The sequence below is a fragment of the Lissotriton helveticus genome, chromosome 7, assembly GCF_964261635.1.
Source record: "Lissotriton helveticus chromosome 7, aLisHel1.1, whole genome shotgun sequence".
NCBI classification, from domain to species: domain Eukaryota; kingdom Metazoa; phylum Chordata; class Amphibia; order Caudata; family Salamandridae; genus Lissotriton; species Lissotriton helveticus.
Window position 1 is genome coordinate 325,410,958 of NC_136068.1, and position 24,943 is coordinate 325,435,900.

At 42.1% G+C, this 24,943-nt stretch overlaps 1 protein-coding gene across 1 annotated transcript in view; it reads right to left on the bottom strand.

The window, feature by feature from the left end:
* The window catches only part of PTPRT (protein tyrosine phosphatase receptor type T), a 1,693,536-nt gene that overhangs the window by 601,187 nt on the left and 1,067,406 nt on the right, over positions 1-24,943 (bottom strand). Inside the window, exon 9 of the mRNA XM_078652140.1 lies at positions 20,357-20,466. Within this exon, the coding sequence (XP_078508266.1) occupies positions 20,357-20,466 (110 nt within the window). The remainder of the gene's footprint in view (positions 1-20,356; positions 20,467-24,943) is intronic.

A 24,943-nucleotide genomic window follows, 5' to 3' on the forward strand; every position in this document is an offset into this window, starting at 1 on the left:
GCAAAGGAGGAGGGGACACCAAGAGACCCCAAGGGACCCCTTCCCCTTTGAGAATGTGAGCACCAAAAGTTTTTAAGAGCAGACATTGGTCCAATGGACTACTGCCTACCATTATAAAATGAAACTTCATGGTTTCCTTGTTTTCTTTTTTGAACACATCCCATTTTTATTTAAGGAAAACGGACTGCAAATAAAAATAAAAAAAGCAATCACAGACATGGCGATCCGCTGACCTCAACAGGCCACCATCCTTGTGATGGCTATGATTCCTATCGGGTTGCATACTGCGACCACCTCATTAATATTGATGAGGGAGGCTGATTTGCAACCCACAAGGAATCCCTAAATGAAATTCAGTGAGTTTCATACTTTAGGAATACCGATTTCCTAATTGCGATTCAGAGAGAATCGTAATTAGGAAATCAGTATCCCAGAATATTTGTACATCTGGTTCTTGGTCGCTTGTAGTTTTTAAGCAGAGGTGAACTGTCATACAGAAAGACCATTGTGTGATAGATTGGAACTTTTTAAAATCCTGTAGAAAAGGGGTAGAGTAAATCGCATGGTAGTTCATTAGACTACTCCCATTTTAAAAAATAAGAGATTGGAGGATCTGTTACATTTGGTGACTTAGGGCCATATGTATCAAGCAAATTAGCATTCGCAAAGGCTGAAATTCACAGAATTTCGGCCTTTGCGAATGCTAATTTGCTAAATGGTATGTATGAAACATTTTTGCAGCAAAATAAGGAAGCGCAAAATTTGCCATTCCATATTTTGCGATTGCACTTAAGGAATCGCAAATTTTGCAAATCGCAATTTAGGAATGTTAAGGAATCGCTAAAAAGAAGCGATTTCCTACATACATACCATTTTGCGATTTCTAAATAGCGATTCCTTCAAAATCGCTATTTAGGAATCGCAAAACTGTATGTTGATACATATGGCCCTTACTTATTTCACTTATGCTGCCATACAGTGGAAAATGCATCTTGACAGAGGACATTGGGTTGGCTAAGATTGATCCCTTTGTGGTGTTTTGTTCACAGACCTTGAATTTGTGCCAGTGAAGCTCAGGTTGGGGACACAAAACCTCACCAAGAGGCAGTGTGCAATTCGTATCATGGTTGACAAAAGGAAGATGTGTTGAGGCGAATGGATGTCGAAAGGCCAGTTTTTTTGAGTCTGCAACCTAAATGAGATTTTTTTTTATTAAAACAGAACCTACTCCAGAGACACTGTTGGAAGCTGAGCCACGTCTCAGGATTTTCATTACATTAACGCCAAGTCTTCCATTCTTTGGATTATATTTCCCATGCAGAGGAAGACAGGCATTTGTAATATTTGCTAGCAGACATGCTTGGTGTGCAGTTTTGTGAACCCTTGTTCATTCTCCCCTCATTGTAGCAATGCACATCTTCCTTGTGCCCTCCCTAACCCTTCCCATCTTGGGGGAGGGTAAACAGAGACACAGGAGCTCTTGAAACAATTCATGCACCACAGTATCCTATCATGGGGTCTTCCACTGCACAGTGCGCCGCAGTAGGTAAACTCATCTCTGAGCTGTATCTGACATTTGCTCAAGTAGTTCTGCAAACATAGAGCGATATTTCCCTCTTCAGGAGCACAAATTGGGTCTTTTGTGGAAGAATCAGTAAATGTTTGTGAGGAAAGCAGGAAGACAGTGTATATACAAGCAGACTGTTTCCGACACCGTGCTCACGCGTGCACTGGAAGTGGCAAAGGTGGAAGAATTAGAGTCTATTGACAGGGCTAACAAGAGTTCATGGAGAGTCTTACCAGCAGAGTTCATATTGAGAGCTAACAACTAATGGGCTGTGGGTGCACTGAAAGGAGGAACAGAGAGATAATCTATAAATAGAAGGCAGGATGAGAATATCAAATTGTGAATATGCATGAGTCTTAAGAGAGACAGAACATGGATAGGAAGAGGTTGGATGCAGGGCAAGTCATCTATGACCAGAAATGTAGGCAGCTCTACTGGAGACAATGGAGTGGCTGGAATTGGTCTTTTGCACCAAAATTCCAATGCTTGTTTTTCTGTTCCTCCCTTTTAATTTAGAGCATTCTACGCTCGGTGAGAGGAATGTTCTAATATAATTATAACCCTGTGCCCCTAGCTATACCAGCTGTTAAAGGCCCTCGTTAAAAGCCGGAGATGCAGGTTTCAGTGCCTTTAACAACTGGTATGGCCCTTAGCACAGTCCATAATGCAGAGGTGGCCGGTACAGGTAAACGCGGTGCGGCGGGCACGGGGCAGGGTGGGAGGGGGGAAGTTCACATTGACGGAATAGGTATTATTAAATAAATAAATGATAATATTCCGTCCTCTGTTGGCTCCCCCCTGACCAGCCCCACCGCGATTACCGGTGCCGGCCCCCTCTGCCATAATGCCATACTAGTAGTGATGTCCCAATACTGGGGTACAGCAATGGAACTCCAGGGCCACATTCCAAACCCCAGGATGCCGAGACACACACTGCTTTTCCTTCTCTTGCAAAGTCGGCATCCTAAGCCCTGGGGAGAAGTTTCTGCTTTAGTGCAAGCAGGCCTTCTGTTAGGACAAAGCCTCATAAAGCGAAAATTGACAAGGGCATTGGCTATCCACATATTTATTAAATGAAAGGAGCACGAATTATGCTATTTTAAGTTTTACATTTCTTTTATTGCTGGAACACAATTAAGGGAGTAATGAGAAAAATATTTTATAAATCAAGAGTGTGGAAACCAGAGAGCTTGTAATTTATGCAAGCCATTACACATTTCATTAAGGCTACTAAAAAGCTATTAATGAAATAAAAAATGATTTCTCCTCTTCCGCCCTCCCCACTACTTGCTTCCAAGATGTTACAGCTGGCTGTGAGGGTCTCTGCCTCTCTGGCACTAATTAGGACCCTGTTCATTGATGCTGCTTCCTAGCGAGCGCTTCCTCCACGCCACTATCCCTGTGGTGGGAGGGCACGGCTCTCCCTTAATAGCACGTTAAATGGCGCCTAAAGAAATTGCCATAATGGGATCGGAAGAACGAATTTAGCCCTGTTGTCGGCCTCTGGGGCCCTCTGCACTCGCTCAGCCAACGTGTTTCATGCAGTGAGCTTCAAAGCACCCTAGCACTTACACCAGGGCAGTCGGAGAGGCGAGAGTGGGCTGAAAGGACTGCCGAAGCTGTTATAACGAGCACAGCCAGGGACTGGGGTTAACGATGTCCGTTGTTTGCTATTGTGGCAATGCTCCAAGTCAGCTCTGCCAGAGCACCTCATACCAGACTAGCATCACTGTCTGCCTCATCAGGAACAGAGTCTGTCAAAGTGCTCTGCCAATGCGCCTCAATCCAGATCTGCTGTATCCCCTTCTACTATTCCAATACCAAGGACACGGGGAGCTCGGAGAAAAGCCCTTCGATGCACCTTACACCAGTGTTTCCCAAACTGTGGTCCGCGGACCTCCAGGGGTCCGTGACACATTCCCAGGGGGTCCGCAGGCAACAGTTTTAAAAGCACAGAAAAGTTTCTTGTATAATTAGCAGCTTTCCAGCAGCAATAAAAGTGTCAAGATAAAGCCAGTGATTAATGTACCTGCTGGAGTGTGAGGAGAGTTTTGTTTAGTGGCAGCTTTGACTTACCTAATGTAGCACAGAGGGTTAATGTGCCTACTGCAAAGAACGTGTAACATGCATTTTAAAAAGCAGCATTTTATGTGCATAGGTTTGTGGTTACTGCTTTTGTCACAGATTCTTTTGTTACAGTGCACTTCATAAGTGACAATCGTAATGTAGCAGAGGGACCTATACACTGTCATCAAAGAGCTGCTGCAAACTGCATGGTACCAGTTAGTAACTTTTGTTTTTTCCCAGTTATTCATTATCCTGATGCTGCTAAAAAGATGTATTTGGGTGGAAATACATTTTTAATGGTAAAGTCAGTGCTAGCCACTGTGTTATGTTCTGAATCCTGAGTTTGTGCTTTTCCAGACCAAGCACTCTTTAAACATTTTATATAGACACGGATTTACATGTACGATTGAATGTCTCTAAATGTGTATGATGTAAAGTGCTATGACATCCTACAATGGTATGAGAGATGCTATAAAACAAATGAAATACCTGTGACAGAGGGGCTATTACTTCAATATGAAATACTAAGGGCCACATGTACGATCCGTTTGTATATGCGTGAACAGGTTCGTGAACCCGCTTTCACAAGCAAAAACGTATTGGGCCATGTACATTGCCTATTTTGCGAGTCGCAATTTGTTTGCGACTCGCTAAATAGGTTTTGCAACTTGCTATTTGAAAGGGGCATTTCCTTCCAAATAGAGAGTCTTAAAACCATGTACAAATGTTTTGCGGTCGCAAAACACTCGCAATTACCACTTACTTCAAGTAGATGGTAATGCATTTGCAAATGCATGCAAAATTATATATTAAGGGCAGGCAGTGGTCCCAGGGACTTCTGCCTGCCCTTAGAAAATGAAACGAAAACGTTTCATTTTCATTTTTTTTTAAATGCATGATAAATGGGCTGCGTTTTTTTTTACACTGCTTTATTTAAAAGCAGTCCCAGACATGGTGGCCTGCAGAGCCCAGCAGGCTGCATACCTAGGAGGGCTGCCATTCCCAATAGGCTCGCAAATTGCGAGAGGCTCATTAATATTAATGAACCTCGCAATTTGCGACCCCATTGGGAATCCGAAACCGTGTTAAACACACTTTTGTACATTTCATTTAGCGACTCGCAATTTGCCACTCGCAATGTGTCGCCAATTGCGAGGCGCTAAATAAAATGGTCGTACATCTGGCCCCAAAATCCTTAGGGGCAGATTTACAAGCCCCTTGCGCCTCTTTTACGCCACCGTTGCGTCACTTTCGTGATGCAGCGGCGACGCAAAAGATGCGCCATGGTGCAGGGTATTTACTGGTGAAGCAAGCAATGGTGTAAGGCTTACACCATTGCTTGCTTCACCAGGAGGGAAATCCAAGCCTAATCCTTTCAAAATGCACCCCAAGCGAGGCCTGCAGTTTATTCTGCTGCTGCAAAATACTGCAAACATACAGACCTCTGTCAAAGCATCTCCATACAGACCTCAGGCGGCTGTCTGCATTTCCAGCACAGACTTCTGACTCAGCTTTGTCAAGACAATCCAGTCTAGGCCTGAAGCTCCTACTGTTATTCCAACACTGGGACAGTACTGGGCGGTCTTGAGGTTCCTCCAGAGGTTAATTTGTAAAATATTAAGTGCTGCGGATCTCGTCAGGAGGCAGCTTGCACCAGCCCATTTCTCCTGTTAGTGCTGCCTAAAACAGAATCAACTACTAACCATGAAAGTGGGGAAAGGGTGTGGTGTAGTGGCCAGAGATGCTGCTTTCGGAGCTGGGGAACCAGGTTCGAGCTCAGCGTTGTCTCAACATCCTGTGATTCCAGGCAAATCACTTTACTCCCCATACTTACCATAAATGAATGTGTCCTTAACTGGTCCTCATGAAAAGCGCCAGTGTTGATAATTAAGTGCCGGTGCTCAGCACTGGAAACCACAGGCTCAACTTAAGCACTGCATTCCTCATTCCAATTGGTTCAGGAGCCAGGCGCAAAGACTGCAATCGTGAGGCAAGGTGGAATGATTGCTGTGACTCACTGTGGTAACTGTGGCCGAGCAGTCAATGTCTATCTCATGGAAGGTACTGTGATGATGACAGCAGATTTCATACCACACAAAGGTCACCAAAGTCAGTGAACACAACCTGCTATCTTGTGTCTTGCTCTTATCCACCATAAATCATGTTTTATTTTAATATATGTTAAATTAATAGAATAGCTCAAATAAAACACCACAAGAAAGATAGAAGTTTTCTGGCCTTAATTTCATTCAGCTATTACCCAAACAGCTCTTGCACAAAATCAGGGCTACTTCTCAGGTAGGCATTAATGTGTCTCTGTTCACCGAGGACGTACTTGTGATGCCGACAGAAAAGGCACATGTTTATACTAGTGGCCAAGGTTATGTGGCTTTACCAGAGCCACTTAATTAAATGGCAATAGAGGGCAAAGTTATGTGGCGGAGTTGTCTAAATTATGTTATCAAAAAAGACTAAATTTGCGACACACAGTGGCACATTCTTTGCATTATTATTTCACTACATTGCCATTTAAACACATATCAAAACATTGGAATGTTGAGTGCTCCATTGAAAGCAATGAAGTGCTCCGGGCTTCTAATGGCCCGTAGAAGCTCAGAGCATCAACATTCCAATGTTTGACAAGGCCTCCCGGAGCCCGAGGGGATTTCAACCTCCTCAGCCTCTGTGAAGCCTTAGTTTTACAAAGTAGAACATTCTGCATTCTAGGGGCAGAATGTTCTAATAGCCGTAGTGGGATCTACTGGCCCTTAACCGCGACAGTGCGGCGCCGATTCCGCCCCTGTGCTGGACATTCCAGAACAGGGCGCGGTGGTGACGGAACCGTTCCGTCATCAGCACAGCTCAGCCGTGACTGATGACGGAACGGTTCCGTCACAAGCATGGAAGGGGTTAATGGCTTGCTCCCTTGTTAAAGGACATCACCTTGAGCGCAGGCTTTTAATACTGCAGCAGGCCTTTAATGGCCGGTAGAGGTTGCTACAGCAGACTCAAAGGCTATATTAGTACTGTCAAGGCAAATATTTGACCCCTTAGTGGCAAGTTTAACACCTAAATACAGCAATAGCTGATTGAAATTTGTAATGTTGACTTTTATAAAGGATCTGCTATGGTAAGCCACCACTTGTGGCACTCTTTTAATGTCATTTTTCATTTGTTTGCACTACATTTCTTTGTTGAAATCCTCAAATTATGCAGCAGGTGGTGAATTGTGTGGCATTACACCCATAATTAGTCAGAAAATGGCACAGAGTCACATAGTTCCAGTGACTATGGACATTCATGATCTTGCGAATTGGAGTGTACAAAAGTGGGAAGTTCCCAATGTACACCAGAATGAAAGATCGCCTAGGCTTGCCCTCAGGTCTTAATTCGAAAAGATTAAGTGTTGGGGCTCCAAATTTTGTTCACAAAGCACGTTGCTTGTGCTATTGAAGGTCAGTGTGTCGAATACCAAGGCTGCAGAGTCTTGATCCCACCTCATGGCTCTATAATCTAGCACCAGACACTCCCTCACCATTTATCTCAATTTTGCAAGTTCTTTTAATCTCGGCTCTATTGCTCGGTCATTGATTTCCGGTCTTACTCTTCCACCTTCTTTTTCACATTTCGTGTTTTTCGCTTGCTTGCTCTGGATCAAACTTTGATAAAGAAAAATAAGTGCCAACGCTAAAAAATGAGTGCTGATGGGTCCCACTTGCAACCACTTTTTCAGATTAGGCATTGCCTGCCCTTTGTGTAAAGGTTCCACATAAAAGAAGTCTGTGGGAGATGCAGGCTGTAAAATATTTACTCCTGGTGGTGTTACAAGGGTTTGTGATCCTCATGGCTAAATTCCTGCAATTTAAGTAGCTTAACTTTCTGACTATGCCTCACATAAACCAGGTTTTGACAATTACTCATTTCTTTATATTTAATGTTTCTATGAGTCAGTAACATGTTTCTGGTTTTTCTTTAGCCCTAGTCAAGGTTATGGGCCAGTGGAGAGCAAGCAGTTCTGTATTGGTTCACACTAGTCATGATTTTCTGATTTCCTATCATACACTATGCAGTCAAGAATCGTTTGGTTTAGGTTATGGGCTACTGAAATGGAAAGAACGACCTGCACCTCGGATGATTACAGTTCATGTGCCTGTGTGTAAGCCACTATGTGGTTAGTGGCCACAGGCTGCAAATTTGTCATTCGGTAGGGTAGAATTAAATTTATGTCTTCTCTTGTGGATGCTTGCTGCATTGAAAACCACAATCACATGCAACTTTGGTGAGTGGCCACATACGAATTAAGGAATATTGGTTATTGGCATTGAGTCAGGTCCGCTTCTAGTATATTTGAATATTGCTACAAAGGACAGTGGGGCAGGGCCTCGACACTGCCTGGCAGAGATCAAACGGATGTTTACTGGGCATCACATGGAACGTACACAACACCAGTGATTGAGGTATCTTACCATTGGTGCTTACTCTGGAATGTGTCACCAAGACGTTATGAAGAAATCTGATTTGTTGTTGCAGGTGTGAGTAAGCCTAGAATGTGGGTCGTCGCATTTTGTCCACTTGTCCATTGCTGAATGTATTGCCATCCCGATTATTTCCTGCCCTATGTGGCATGGTTGTCGTCTGTTCTTTGGCAGCTCCACTCAGTTCAGGAAGCAGGTCAAGCTCACCCTGGTCTGTCACTGGCCTTGCCTTTACAGGGAGGCTTTCAGGTTGGAAATGTAGGAAAGGAAGATCTAGTGGGCCAGGCGGCTGCTTTGCCTGCTTCGTGCCTTTAGATAATTTGTGTATTCGAGGAATACGTTTCAGATGGAGAAAAAAAACCTTATGAGTATATCATATGTTTAGGGTTGAAAGGGTTCTTATGGTAACGAACCCTGGGGCATATTACCTAGAAGTGCATTAGAAAACTCACAACGCACATTCCCATATCGCCGGCTATCGCCGGATTTCTTCGACGTGATAGCGCGCAATTATCTATGCGCATCACGTAGGCGAAATGAAATCCGGCGATAGTCGGCGATATGGCACATTAGCGCATGAAAACAAACGTTGCTTTCACGCGCTAATGTGTTCCTTGATAATATGAGGGGGTAGATTCAGCTTTATGATCCACACCCCCATGTTATCAATGCCCTAACACCTGGTCAGAGCAGGCGTTGGGAGACCTGCGATAAACAAGTTTAGTTTATCGCAGGTCTGCCTCTCCCAACGCCTGCCTTGGTAATAGGGTGTTCCCACCGCCAACCACATTTTACATGTGGTTGGACATGGGAACGCCCACTTTGCATGTCATTAGCGATGTTTGTCGCGGACATGCAAAGTGGGCTTGAGCCAGGCGTTAAAATGCCCTTGTGGATAGGGCTCTAGAAGTATCGAAGCTTTCTCGGCGCAAATCGCCGAAAAAGCGGTTATAATTCCCCTTGCTAATATGCCCCCCTGTCTCTAGAGCTGAGCTATTGCTGCTGCAGGAAGACACCCCCTTCTATTAGATGTAATTCTTCCACTCAAACCTAAGTTTTGCCCTGGCCGGCAGGTCTCATTAATAGTGAGCTGCACTGATTTTAGTTGGGGAAGACCGCAGACATATCACAGATTCTACGATCAGTTGCCAACAACCAGACCTTTTCCATATTTAATTACTGGAAAGAGGATACTTCATGGAAGAAAAAATGCAGACATTTTTGTTCCCCCAAATAAGAGTTACAATCTGAATGGCATAAAAAGTAAGAAAGTAATCACAGACTTTGTTTTTCAAATTAAATAAAATATGTTTTTTTAAACGCCCATTTCAAGTCCCACAACACTACATGAAATGTCAAGACAGGAATACCAAAACAGGATTTTCGATGCCCCTCAATCAAAGCTTGTCGATTTCTCTGTGATTCACATTAAACTACGTGTGGGCGGTAACCTCTGCTCTGCCTGCGGAGTTCACAGAGTTTTGCCAACTCCACGCTTCGCTTGGAGCGCCGAGTTCGGCAAACTCCGCAAACCGCCGGTAGAATGGAGTTTACTTACACGCTCCCTCCTTACTCACTGGAGCAGAACTGTGATTTCACAAAGTTTGCATGCGTCTGCCCCATTGCAGAGTTCCATCCATATGACCACAAGTGCAGGTGAGACTCTGTCTACAGGGCACGGCCAAAAGTGAGCGCACAGCCAGACACAGAGCACCCACCTCATGGACAGATTCAAAGACCTTTCATTAAGTCACATGTGTTGCCATCCGTGCATCGCAGTCTATCGCCTGCACTGGCCTGACGCCTCTAGACCCCTAGGCATCGTTATGTTCCGCAAGCAAACGTTTTCCAGATCTGCATCACCTCTACTGGGTAGTGCAGCGCTATATCCTGCACGTGCATCCACATAATGAACTGCAATCTCATGCTGCTTCAGTAGTGGCCCCTTTGTGCTGCTCTGTGAAGGCACCACAGTCCTACTGTAGAGCACCTTCTCATATGTAGTCCAAATACATCCCATTCGTCATTGCCAATTTTACCCGTCTACTCAGCTACAACGGCTCATTAAATTTCAGGTTTATGATCCTCACAGTTCTGACAATACACCTCAACCCTGATCTGCAGCGCCGCTTTTATTTCAGCTCCAACAGCCTCATACTGCTGAACCAAATCGCCTCTGTAGCATTATTTTATTGCCAAGACTCGCACTTATCACCCAATGCACCTTCCTCGTGTACAGCATCTCCACCCCTATCAGTGCTAGAACTTGACACACAGTTATTGCATTTTTCTTCATTTCTCACTCTAGGCATTTCCACGTTCTGAGATCTATAGCTAACCTCTAGCACAGGACGCTAAGAATAACTTCATTGTGAATTTAAGGTGTAAGCACAGGCAATAAACACACAATAACTAACAACCACAGGCTTTAAGAGAGGCTGGATGTCAGCCAATAGGGTAATGAAGCCTTATTGGACGAATGGGAAAGAGCACAGAAGTTAGAAGACTGTAAAAGATACAGCAACTAGGAATGGGATAAAATAGTATCATCTTGTAGCAATGCAAATTTTTGGATAAATTTCCATCGGTCCATCTCCATCGGTCATGGATCAGTAGAGGATTCTGTACTCAAGCCAGGGGATTTTCTTACAACTGAGTGACCGCATCTAAAAGAGCTTCTCTAACATGTCTGCCACACAGTGATGCGTCAGAGCGGCTCTGACAAGTACCAGGGACACTGGGTCAGACACGGACGCAGGAGGACAGCCATCCTTTATAAACAGGGTTCACTGACCACCCAAGCCGCCCATGCTGTGCTCAAGGCTCCATCTGGGCTGGTATTATTTGATAACATTTGAAAAGAAAAGAGAGAAGGAAAGAGTGACACGTATAGCAGTAAAAGGGTTAGATATAGGCAAAGGGGATGTATGACGTTACAACGCATGCTTTTACAACGCATGCCATTACGACGCAGGTTTTACAACGCAAGTCGTTACAACGACTTGCGTTGGGGGGCGCTGGATAGTGAATAGTTTAATTCACTATTTCAACTCCAGTCCCCGTGGATTGTAGGGAAGGTGTTGGATAGTAATTAAACTATTCCCTATCCTAGAGTGCCCTCCAGCACAATTCGTTGTAATGACGTGCGTTGTAAAAGTTGCGTCGTAATGGTATTGCGTTGTAAAAGTTGCGTTGTAAAGGATGTTTCCCGGCAAAGGTGATACTTTTTGCTTTTGTGGGGAAAATTGACATTTGAGTGAATCCGCCATGTCCAGAATCCGATTCCACACTCACAAACATAAAATAAACATGGCTAAGACACCAGTATTGCACATACATAGCCAAGAACTGTTGGGAGCTTGCCGGTCGCACGCCCAGCAAGGAGAGCTTTTAATGTGATGAGATGGTCGGAGACAACCATTGCATATGGTTGCCCACCATCAAATTACCAAGATGTAAACAACATACCGATTCTGATTGTGGCAAAGGTAGTCAGGCGTGTTTACTTTATTCTGATTGACCACTTTAAAACCAATCAACGTACTCAGGGGCAGGCCATGCCTTCTTGCTCTGTTTTGAGATCAAAGGAAACGGAGCAGCCCGGCCGCATGCTGTTTTATATGTTTTAAAAAATAGGGGTCACGTCCATTATGGGGGCCTGGTAGGACGTAATAGATTCAGAATCAGAGGGAAATTACCTGGTCACCAATTCACATTACTGCTTTCTTATTCAGCAGATTTTAGGATACAGCTCAATCTGTAATTGTACCTTACTTTACTAATTATATTTTATTTAAATCACCTTCAAATACCATAATTTTTCTTTGATGCATTCAAAAGATACATAATAAATTTTTCAGAAAATAATTCATCAAAAAAGTAAAACAAATTTGTGCCCAATGTAAAAAAACATTAAAACATGTCAATATATTGCAAATCATGCACATTTTCACATGGTTACACCAGTCAAATTTTGTTAGCAAACAGCCTGCTTATACCAAAGTTATTCACACTTTGCCTTTTTTATGAAAGCAGACTAACTACGGGAAATTGTTATTTTTATTCTCTCTATGGGTAAATTGTTTTGTTGATAAACCCTCACAAGAGTCCAACACATATGTTTTGGCATAGAATCTTCCATTACTGACTTTAGAAGGTAGTTCAGGGGCATGTGTGAAATTGGTGTTTGGTCTCAGGCGTATCCTGAAAGGCAGGGGTCCGCTTTACTAAAGCAACTAGGTGCAATACTGCAGTGCTTTCAACAGGGCTTCCTGCTGGAAGTGACGAGAAATTAAAAAAGTCTGTAATACTCGTCTTCAAAAAGTTTTGAAAACTTCTGCATAGTGAGCCCAACGATGTATGTAGGACGCCACTGAACCCTCTGTCAAAGCACTCTCTCCAAAACGCAGAAGGACGCCATTAGTCTCCCTGTGGGCTTGAAGTGGGACCAGAGAGGACATCACAGTGTTTCCTTCTTCAGACTACCATTTTGTTTGAATTGGCCCTATTGCATTATGGGAGGCACATTTCTGTCTGAGGAGTTTGCACTTGGGGGCAGGATAAGGGGCTCGAAAACTCCAGGCAACCCCAATGGTAAACATCTTTGGACCACACAACTACCCATTCACCCATACCCTCAATTTTGACAATACTTTGCCAGATGTAGTAGAGGTATTTGTGCTAAAAAGAGATCAATTTATTGACCCATAGCGCCTTTATTTGATGTCGTATGCCAGGCAGAGGGAGATTGAAGGGCAGGAATTTAACAGGGTGAGTAAGGGGGTGGGAGTTGTTATGCAGCCTGGGCAATGGGGGAAGTAACTTTTGGCATCCATATTAGATAGGTGAGACGTTTACATTACTGACATATATTGCAGGCATTATGGTGTTAATATTATTTAGATTAAAAATTCTCAAGTCAAAACTATGACATGCAACCGACAGGCTGTAAGTCTGAGTCCCGTTAACATTTCAGGAAATTGCTATTTTGAACAAGGCTGAAAGACAACTTCGAGGCACTAACATTGCATGTTTGGGAACCCGCTGCTGATCTGTGCCTCTTCCGTGCATCAGAAATAGGCAACACTCTCTATCATTAATAATGTCATTCAGAAGCCAATGTCTATGGAAGCTATCAGAGGTGGGAAGATGTAATTCAGGACTGTCTAACTCTGGAGGAGCACAGTGAACAGAATTGAATGCTTAGGTCTGGGCCCAATTTTGACCTGTGACTTTTCTTGAGTACTATCATAACCCTAAGCATCCACATCCCACGTTATCACTTGGGATATACAATACAGTTTGTGGGGTTTGTGCTCCCAATAGCCCAAAAATGAGTTTTTTGTTAGAGTTTGGTATATGCAGAACATTTGCCAAAAATTGGTGCTTCTCCTTTTCACTCAATTTAGAGTGTATACATAGGTATACACTTTAGATGAAACACTCTAGACATCAACCAACTTTTAGCGTATATCCAGCTTCCTCCAAATTCTAACTAACTCCCCTCCTCCCACGTGCCTTAAGGCAAAGACGAAGGTCAAACTGCTAGCAGGTCTTCATGGACTCAATTATCTGTATCAGTTTGTGAAAACCTATGCACTCGACAATCAGTGTGTTCTAATTAACTCTCAAATGATATGAATTGCCTTCTTCTGAAACACCACCACTCTTTATTCTTCCTGAAAAAATAGCCCAATCCATGCGCACTTACAATATAGATTTGTGTGCCCTCCCATCCCGCGCAGCGGACCCTCCTTGGCACCATACATATTCAGGAGCCTGGCAAGCATTTATGTAAAATGGTCTTCCTCATTGAGCCCACAATCAACATGTGAGAGTGGAGAGACAGGAGCACAGAGGCGCTGCCTCTAATGAGCCTGCAATTTATTCTTTGATTATAAAAGGCTTTGGTGATTGATGCGTCGGCCTACAGCCACTTTTGGGTCGCAACAAGAAACGTGAAGGGCTTAACAATCAGAAACATTGTTTCCCTGTTTCTAACTCATTCACACACATTTCTAAACAAGGCAAAAGTGGTCTGAGCTCCAAACTGACATAATGCGTTAAGACACAGGAACTGAGGATCAACGGGTCGTATATCAAGCATGAAGGTCAATTCAACAAAAAGCTAGAAGTACAGGAAGTGACATCACATACCCATTTACTCAGGATATCACCCCATGGATGTCTGCTTTTTTCACCATAGACTTTCGCAAGCCTGCCGTATGCCGCAGAAGGGCTCGTGGATGGACAAAGTGGGATATAAATAAAGTAATCAGGGTTGTCAGAGTGATGATTACTTTCTGTTCCTACGCTCCTTTTCATACGCCCAGAGACCGGGGGTAGCTATGGTACTGTAAGGGGTAGCAAAGGGCAAGTTGGAATTAGCCAAAGCACTCGTGGCAAAGCCCTAGTGACGTCTATGACATAAGGCCAGGATTTTAAACTTTTAAGGTCATGTGTTCTTGTCCTCTTCAGTTTTGAGCTGGGATACAGAGGTCTTTTGAGTCCAACGGTGCCCGTCATTGGTCCATCGGTACCAAATGCATGCAAGATTTTCTGGATAATCATTTGTTACAATGCTGCAACAAACACATTTCCATCCACCATTCACTTTTGTAATCACCTCAGGCAGGTGGGACATGCTGCCTCCTCCACATGATATGTGTGGGAAGGTCCCTATTAGTGACAGTGGGTCACAGACTTCTTCCATAAAGCTACATTTTGGCATCAAGTCGCTGGTATAATCTTCCTCAGTGACAGTCCTCATTAGGAGTCCATGCCAAGAGACATGTGCAGTGTCTCCAGCAGCTTGGAGTTTCTCCCTCCCAGGGTTCCTCAGTAGGAACCTGAGGGAAAGTATATTCATCCTAAGCCAAGATGGCCACCTTTTCTCAACACTCTCAGGAAACCTTCCCAATCCATAATGTAGGGCACTTAGATTTTACTCCTTTTCCTGTTTCTAGCCTACAAACGTGGAAAGATACTCCTACTCTTTGCATCACAATGCTTCCAGTAGTATTTTATCCTGTTTCCACCCTTTTCACCATTTTCTTGGGGATTCCCTAGGTTTTCCGGATTTCTTCACTCCAGACTCCTGTTCTTAAGCCTTACTTCCTCCACCTGGCTCCTTCTTCGCTCTTCTGCCTCCTTTTCAGAGATTTCTGACAGCTTCTTTAATTCTACCTGACTTTCCTTCTCCTGCTTTGGACATCTAATAAGATCCTCGAGGCAAGTTCCTTCAGCCAGCCATGGAACCTCATCTCTATCTTGGAAGTTTTTGGCTTTGAGGTTTTTTTTCAACATGAGGATTCTTCCAGACGGCACCTTCTACTAGACGCTACCTAGTGTCGATGGCAATATAGCTATAGAAAAGGGTTTCCCTTAACTCTGACTTACTAAGACTGAAGACATGGACGTCCAGACCTAGACACATCCCAAGAGACTCTGAAATTCATCAACCTCATGACATTATCTGTGTAAATGGCTCCCACTTTGGTTAGTTGTATATACAATGATCACACATTATTATCATGAAAACCCTGCAGGACTCCAACACTGTGTTGAACCATTTTCTTTAAACACAAAGTATGCACCACTGTGTTTTAGGTCTGTTCTAGAACCACCTTTTCTGGTCTTTCTAACCTCATTGAAATAAAAATTGATAAATCAAAAATGAATGCATATATACATACTCATTCATTTGTTTAAGAGAGTCCATTACACTTTACTTCCACCCGACACCGCATACAGCATGGTCAATGGGCCAGCCCACTTTCTCTATTGCACAGTGAGTAAAGCAATTTTGCCTGTCCATATTTGCACAGTTACCTAATTAAAAGTGGCCAGCAGTTGGGTCAATGACTATTTCTTTCCATTCTTTATTTTTTAAATCATCATTATGTGTTGAACTAATGTCTTCAGGGCACAGTAATTCAAAGCCAGTAGTACATTTGCCTTGCATCAAGAAGAATCATCTTTTCTTGTGATATGTAGAACACTTAATGCAGTTTCTATACTTGCCTGCTCGGAAGCACTAGTCTAGTCGTAATAAAATTACATACAATGGTTATTTTCTTTTATTTACTTTTTGTTGTTGGCAGAACTAGAACTGAGTCAAGCGAATCATGGAGATGGAACTGTATCTTTGAGGTTACGAAATCGTAGCTGAGATGCTGTCCTTCCTTAAGGAAGTGCTGGAAGTAGATTCAACACAGAACTCAACTGTTTCTCAAAAAAACAGGATTTTGTCTCCGGTTATGATACACCAAAAAATGTGATATAGTTGATACTTTTCTTTTAGTTTATCTGGAGCTCTGGGGCTCAAATTTGGGACACATTCACAGCAATATTTTTTTATAATATATTTTGGAAAGACATGATTGAACCAATCCCAAAATAATTTGCGCTTGTATTCTGATTTACACACACAAATGGCGCAGTGTACTCACTGAATGCGTCCTTGTTTTCATAAAACCTTTTCCTTGTGTGAAATTTTACCCAAGAAATGCATAACATTATAAATTAATAAAATCCCAAACAAGCGGCTAAAAATGTAAGTTATGGGTCTTACTTTCCATGGAAAGTTTGGGTAACTTCCACACTCTAGAACATGTGTGTGTATTTCATAACTATGCATGTATTTCATAACTGCGCTCCAATTCCTTCAACAGTGGAAGTGGGCAGAGATTTAATCCTGTCAACTGTGGAAACGGAATATCCCCCATATTATTGACAGTTTGGGGGAAGACGTTTATCCATGGAGAAATGTATTTTCCAGGCTAAGAACAACTGTGCAGTGGCACAAAGGCGCTGGCATTTCACAATAAGTAAAAGTGCACATGTGGGAAATGCCTCGAGCAAAGAGAAAGAGTGAAATTACAAAACAGTTCCATGATTATGCCTGGAAAGCTATTATTAGCATAGGTTTCCAAGCACAAACTGGAAAAGTTTTGTGAATCCAGGAACGTAAACCTGCACCCCAAGTGGTCCCAGTTCGATTGCTGCTCTTTTACGATGTACTGTTTTGACTACGTGGCTTTCAAGAAAAGATGCTGAATCCAGATGATGTTGAGCTGAACACGACTGAAAACATAAAATTGCATAAGTACTGGCACAAGTAATTTGGTCATTGTGTTAGGTGCATTTGTAATATCAAACAGAAAAGGAGGTACCCTTAGATAGAGCCAATCAGGGACAGGGTAAGTACAAAGCAAGAACAAGTCCCAAAGGGAAACACTCAATTCATATGAGTCGTGGTACCGTCTGCCACAGTATAACTGTGGGAGGCAGTTATCTACTACTAACTAAGACAGGGACATATTAATGCAGTCCCACTAAACCTATGTGCAGGGGATACATATAATCGTCAGTGGAAAAACTGTGAGTTACAATGTATTAGATCAGAAAAAACAAAATATTAAAAGCATGAGAAATTTATTAAAAAATATGTTTTTAATAAATTTCTCATGCTTTTAATATTTTGTTTTTTCTGATCTAATACATTGTAACTCACAGTTTTTCCACTGACGATTATATGTATCCCCTGCACATAGGTTTAGTGGGACTGCATTAATATGTCCCTGTCTTAGTTAGTAGTAGATAACTGCCTCCCACAGTTATACTGTGGCAGACGGTACCACGACTCATATGAATTGAGTGTTTCCCTTTGGGACTTAATCTTGCTTGAATTGGGTGCATTTGTAAGCATTTCTTGAATCAATCTAGACTGATAAACGAAATTGTAACGTGAGATAATATTTTGAAAAGCTGGTCCCATAAAGATTGAAAAACACACTTTCATGTGAAACTAGTACTGGCAAAACCAATAGGTGAGACCTATTGGCCTGCCAATTGCTTGTGTTTATTCTGTGTAGCAACAGCAAATGGTGTACAGCATGAACAAAATTAAAGAAATAGGTTGACTGATGTGGCCGCTCAGGCTTTGTCATTTTGTAGATGTGTGGATGTGTCATGACGTATGCACTTGGCACTGGCACCCTTTTTATTTACTGACCCTAGTTGTACTGGTGAATAAAAATATCAAAATGAAGTATTACGAAAACACGTTTATTTAGAAAGTTGAAGGGCCAGCAACAGATTACTTCCTCGACATCACAAAAAAGACAAATTATAAATAACAGCTGTGGTGGAGGCAAATGTGTGTGAGAAAAGGAGCAACAAGGTTGGTGGGAAGACGCATGTGAGGCTCAAAACAAGAGAGAAGTATACGGGGAAGAGCACGAGGGAGCCTGGGGAGAAAAGAAGCCCATGGGCGAAAGACAGCAAGAAAGACTACAAGGGGACAGAAACACATGGGCGAGAGAGAGAAACACAAAGCAGGTGGTTGAAAAGCAAAACACATGAAGGAGACAGCTGGAAAACACAAACTCTGGTGGAATGCTTAATCAAAAGGAATAAACTGTGGTTTCCTAAAAGTGAGCAGTGGAAGAACACAAGTACATAAGGTATGCTCCAGGGGAGGGACAAAAACAAAATGGAGAAGGCAAGTCATTGAATAAGAATCAAACAAATGAGAGTGACATTAAAGTCAACCATTGGTAAGCAATCGGTGGGCAGTAAGCTCACCATAAGTTTAGTGTAAGCTGACAATTGATATTTACCAGCCAACCAGCTTTAGAGGTGGGTGTAACTGGTGTAATTCTCTCCAGGTTAATTATTCTTAATTAACGGAAAATGACTAGTAATTATGCATAATTATATAAGAAGCATAATCCAGCCTTTAGTGCTATTTTCTCATTGCAAAAAGCACCCTTGCATTAAAAATGGGCCCTGTCCGGTAGGCTCAACGTAAAAATGAAAACTTTTCCTCTTTTCACAGCTAAATGGGGTTCCTTTGTTTTAAGCGGTGCACAGACATAATATCGACTCCAAAATATCGTTTGGACATAATATCGACTCCAAAATATCGTTTGGAGAAAATATCGACAGGACAGAATATAGACAGCCAAAATATCGTTTTTAAGGTAAGTGAAGTAATATCGTTTTTAAGGTAAGTGAAGTAATATCGTTTTTATTTTTAGGGTTCAGGGTCAGTTTTGGGGTTTTGGGTAAAGGGGTATTTTTAGGGTTCAGGGTCAGTTTTGGGTTTTTGGGTAAAGGGGTATTTTTAGGGTTCAGGGTCAGTTTTCAGTTTTTGGGCAAAGGGGTATTTTTAGGGTTCAGGGTCAGTTTTCAGTTTTTGGGCAAAGGGGTATTTTTAGGGTTCAGGGTCAGTTTTCAGTTTTTGGGTAAAGGGGTATTTTTAGGGTTCAGGGTCAGTTTTCAGTTTTTGGGTAAAGGGGTATTTTTAGGGTTCAGGGTCAGTTTTCAGTTTTTGGGCAAAGGGGTATTTTTAGGGTTCAGGGTCAGTTTTCAGTTTTTGGGTAAAGGGGTATTTTTAGGGTTCAGGGTCAGTTTTCAGTTTTTGGGTAAAGGGGTATTTTTAGGGTTCAGGGTCAGTTTTCAGTTTTTGGGTAAAGGGGTATTTTTAGGGTTCAGGGTCAGTTTTCAGTTTTTGGGTAAAGGGGTATTTTTAGGGTTCAGGGTCAGTTTTCAGTTTTTGGGTATTATTTTATTATATTTTATTACTATATATATATATGTTTAATAAATATGAAATAAAAAAATATTTATTTTACTTTCATTAATTATTTAATTATTATAAGTTAATTTATGTAATTTTAAGTATATTTTAGTAATTAATTATTAATATTAATTTAATTTAACACTGTTTTTAGTACATACGATATTTTTTACAACTATATTTTTGTAAACGATATTTTTAACTCGATATTTTTGTACTTACCTGTTTGTAGATAGAAACTCGATATTTTGACTGTCGATATTTTCTCAACGATATTTTTGATGGTCGATATTCTGTCCGTCGATATTCTTTCAGTGATCCGTTTTAAGCATTTGGCACAAACATGGGTAATTTGCGTGAATTAAATGTGAATTTTACTATGGAAAATAATTCGTCAGCTTTTTTATTATTGTAAACAGTTATTTGCTGATGAAATAGTTAAGGTTTTGTTTTAAGACAAAGTATGAGAAAGCTACATGTCATAGGTTGTCAAAGAGCTTCTGATCATATCATGGCTTAAAGTATTAGTATACATCCTTGCACCACTTTACATTCGTCACAGTCTTAAAATATTGATCTATGGGCATTGGAAATCTGACCAAACACATATTTACCAAGGTAAGCAGCGTCACTGACTATCTTGTGCGGCACAAGCATTCTTACCTCATACAGGGTGATGACTCCATTGGTCTCGTTTGGTGGTTTCCACTGTAAAAATATTTTTTCCTCGAATGGGCCTCCTTGTATTGACTCAAGAGGGATTGCTCCAGGCACTACAAGAAAACACAGAGCAAATGAGAAATAAGAGAAGATGCCCCAGTGGATAAAGCACAGCAAAAATGCAATCTCTGAATTCAGTCACTGTCGTAGCACTCATTCTGACACATGGTACTGGTTTAGAGGAGGAAAGCATATTGGTTTCACCATATGCTCCTTTCCTCAAGGTCATTGCAGCTTTTAATTAGTGACAGACAATATAAAAGTAACGGCAACAGAAACAAGAGATAATAAAACATAATTGTTAATTTACAATCTGTCTGCACGTATGTAAATAGCTAATTTATACTAAATCTGACATTATGTTGATTAGGGAAGGGCTCATTGACCTAGAAAATATTAAATTCCGGTAAGGTTTTTACAATATTTGTTTCGTCAATTATTACAATTTCAATCCTTCCACTGAGAAAGTTTACCTTCCTTGTGAAAATTGCCTTTTCATAAATGAGTAGGGCAATATCTTGCCTCAGACTTTGACCTGGGACTGAGGGACTTTATATGTGTGCCCTGTATCACATGAGTAATGCAGGGCTCTCATTAACATATATTAAGCATTGCAAAGCCACCCTGTGTGGCTTTGATTGGCTTCATAAATCATGAGTAAAGCGACGCAGTGCAAATCGCTGCGTCGCCTTAGTCTGCACCCAGGAGGCATTCCACGGGCTTGGCAGTGGTTTTTCCCATACAACACCCATGGAATTTGAAGTTGCCCAGATTTACATATACATGTAAACCTGGGGAGGAGTCAAATCCATACGCATCATAAGGTGAGGCCTAACAAGGAGAAATAACTTCATTTCTCCTAGTTTTTCCCTCTTTCCATGTGTGCTGCAACCTGCAGCACACATAGAAAGAAAAAAACGCCTCTGAGGATTGTTTTTGCATAGGAAGGTGCACAGCACAAGAATAATCTTGCCTGCAATGGAAGCCCTGTTGTACCATGGTGCAAAGGTTCCCATGTTGGACCTATGCTGCCGAAACGGTATCAGCTTAGGTAGAAAGGACAGGAGTGCACCATAGTCTTTAAATATGGTGCATTCCTCCCCTTTCACTTTGTCGTAGGAATATGTAGCACAGTGCCTTGCCACACTGCCTTAAGCCAAAACTACCTCATACTGGTGGTCCAGCTGTCTGAAAGGTACCAGTGAAGGGTAGGACCTTCGTGCCACTGAGGTCAGCCAACTGGTAACGTACCCCATTTAGCTGTGAAACCCAGAGCCTTCTGTTTATCTGAACTCAGCATGTGCGGTGGTGGAGGATGTGCACATCCAGACGGTAAGAGCTTACAACTTTGCTATTGCTTTGCCATAGAGTCAATTTTCCCTTCCATGCTCATAGAGATAAGCCATCTACTCCAAGAGGGATCTCCAGACCCCAAAACATACCCAGCTGTATCTTTTTTCCCAGAGCATTGTTAAGATGGATTCTTTCTTCTGTTGTGATACATTTACCCTCACTTTAGATTTCAATGCACTGTAAATACCCAAATCCTTGCCTTCCCCTGATGACATGTGGTGTCCAGCTGCCCCCTACTTTCCATCTTTCACCTCCACACCTCTGTGGCTGCCACCTTTTATTGGGTCAGCGCCATCAAAACCATTGCCAGAAATTGATTTGTATCCTTTATATTCTCAACATTTTGCAACAGAAGGTGTTAAAATACTTTGTTTAGCCTTCCATGGCATCACCACCTTCACCAAAGATTCTAATCACCACCTTCACCAAAGATTCTAACTTTAAGCTAAAAGCCTAAACTATTTTGAAGGAGTATACACAGTGGAAAGTCTGATCTCATTGTCTCGTGGTACGATGCATATTTAATCAGCCGCGGCCCGTGGAGGGAGTTGCGGTGGGGCAGGCAGGCGGGGAGGGGCAGGGTGGGGGGTGATAAACACCGGAATATGGATGATTGCAGGTAAGTAAACAATTAAATTAATAAAACGAATTTCGTTCTGTGCCCTGCATCGCCCCGCACCCTGCCCCGCCTGCCTGCCCCACCGCAACTCCCTCCACGGGCCGCAGCTGTATTTAATTACTGCTTAACAGGTCTACTTCATCATCTCAGACATTAAAATAGAGAGGTTTTAACCAAACTCCAAGGACGAGAGTCAACAATCTTCCGAGCCAAACAGTGACTAATGGTAAACATTGTTCACCCCAAATCCTTGTCCCTACAGGAAATTACAATGTGGACATGACAATGACTGCGTTGTAACAATGCATACCATTACTCCGCAAGTCGGAACAGTGACTTGCGGAGGGGTCAGAAGGTGTTGGATTTAAAATCCAACACCTTCCCTACTGTTGCACATACTGTAGTTGGAATTGTAAAACTATTCCAACATCCCGCACCCCCCTAGAGTAAGTCGTTGTTACAACTTGCGGGGTAATGGTATACGTTGTTACAACGCAGTCGTTGTAACAACTTCGTTGTAATTGCCTGCGGGAAAAAAGCATATGTTGTAAGGAGGCATATTCATGACCAATATAATGCAGAACTCTCTTAAACATTAATTAGCAATATCAAATATGCATTGATAAAGAAGACAGTATTTTAGTTTTTAATTCCACATCTCTCAGGTTACCCATTCCAATCTGTCTTGCAGAGAAAAGATAAGAAAGGAAATACATGTTGCCATGCTACAAATATCTGATGGAGAAATTCTCTCAGGATGCCACCACTCCCAATGATGAATGGCCCTATAGTAGCTGAGGCACTTCTATGCCCACTATCGGGTAGGAAAGGTGATCACCACCACAGCCACAGCCCAGGGACACTGTGGAGAAATTCAGACCATTCATAGCTGAACCAATGGTTACAAACAGACTTTTGAGGCAGTGGAAGTAGCTTGTCTTTTCCTCATAAAAAGACGTAGCCACAAATATATCCAAGGAATGCAAGTACGAATCCTTCAGAGCAGATTTCTTGAGGAACAATCTTGTCCTCCCTGTGAACTTCTTACAGAAACTTGCAGAACTAGCCTGACTTATGCTTAAGAAAACAATAAGGAAAGATTCCCAGATTGTTAGCACCAGTAATCAAAGACGAAAGATCCTCAAATGATGAGCAGATGTGATTGCAACTAAAATATCTGTTACATTATGGTGTGTCATTGGTATTTGTATAATGCACAGACTTGCATTCCAATCACATTGCAGTGTAGTAAGCTGCATGTGGCTACCTCACCATGTGATTTTGGGGATTCTCTAACATACCTGAAAGACCCTGTGATGATATATGTTGTTTGGATTCTAGGGTGGCATTGTCATGTTCAATGAGCTGACAATTTGTGAATTATTTGTCTTAGAGATATGTCAGAGGTTTTTAGCCAAGTGCTTGTACATCTCTTTTTGAGAACAGCAACACAAACCTTGACCAGTGAATGGGCATTGCGTAGGTGTTCCTGGCTGAGTGGTATCTTTGAGCTGTGTTGTTGTATGTGAGATGTTCTGTATAATAGGATAGTCTACTTATAATGCGCACAGCTACTCCCAGGAGTGTCCGGGCGCAGAAATGGTGTGGTCCGCAGGGAGAGAATTAGACTTGCACAAAGAACCAGGTTTTCAGTTTCTTCTTAAATAACACTGGATTACTTATGGACCGTTGCTCCAATGGGAGCTGATTCCATGCTAACGTGCCCTTGAATGTTAATGATCTATCCCCTGATCTTTGACGCTGTAAATTTTGGAATGCTGCCAGAAATTTGTTGGTAGATCATACATGTCTTGTAGGGTTGTAGAAGCTAAATCTAGCTTTAAGGTAATCAGGTCCTGTCTGATACAAAACATCATGCACCAATGTCAGAGCCTTAAATTTGACTCTTCTCTGATGGGCATAATGTGAACTGATGTGAAGCCTTCTCAGCACATTAAGCTGGAGGCGAACTGCCACGTTCTGGATCACCTGTAGTTTGTCAATTAAGCACTCCAGTATGCCCAAATATAGTGCACTGCCATAGTCTGTTCTAGATGTTCTTAAGGCCTGGATGACTGTTGTCTTTGCTGTGAAGGATAGCAGGGGTCAAACATTTCTTGTGGGACCTCATAATCCCCAAACATATGTTTACCAACCTTTTGATTTGAGGACAGAACAATAGTCTATTGTCAAAAGTTATTCCCAGGATTTTTACTGAGTTTTTCTGGAATCCTGAATTCTGTTCTGTATGATGTGCTGTCTTGGATATTTGCTTTTGATGTATTTTAGTTCACGAACAAGGTGATTGCCGACAAGATAGCCGATATAATATATATTGATAGAATGTCCAAGAGAGAGAAAGACAGAAAAAGAGAGAGAGAGAAAGAGAAAGAGAGAGAGAGAGAGAGAGAGAGAGAGAGAGAGAGAGAGAGAGAGAGTGTGCGCGCACTCTTTCATGCTGGTGAGTGTTTTAACTAATAAAGCTGGTACTATTTAAATGTATTTATCTATTTAAACTAAACTAGCAAAACCACTTTTTTTAATTATCTACTATCTTA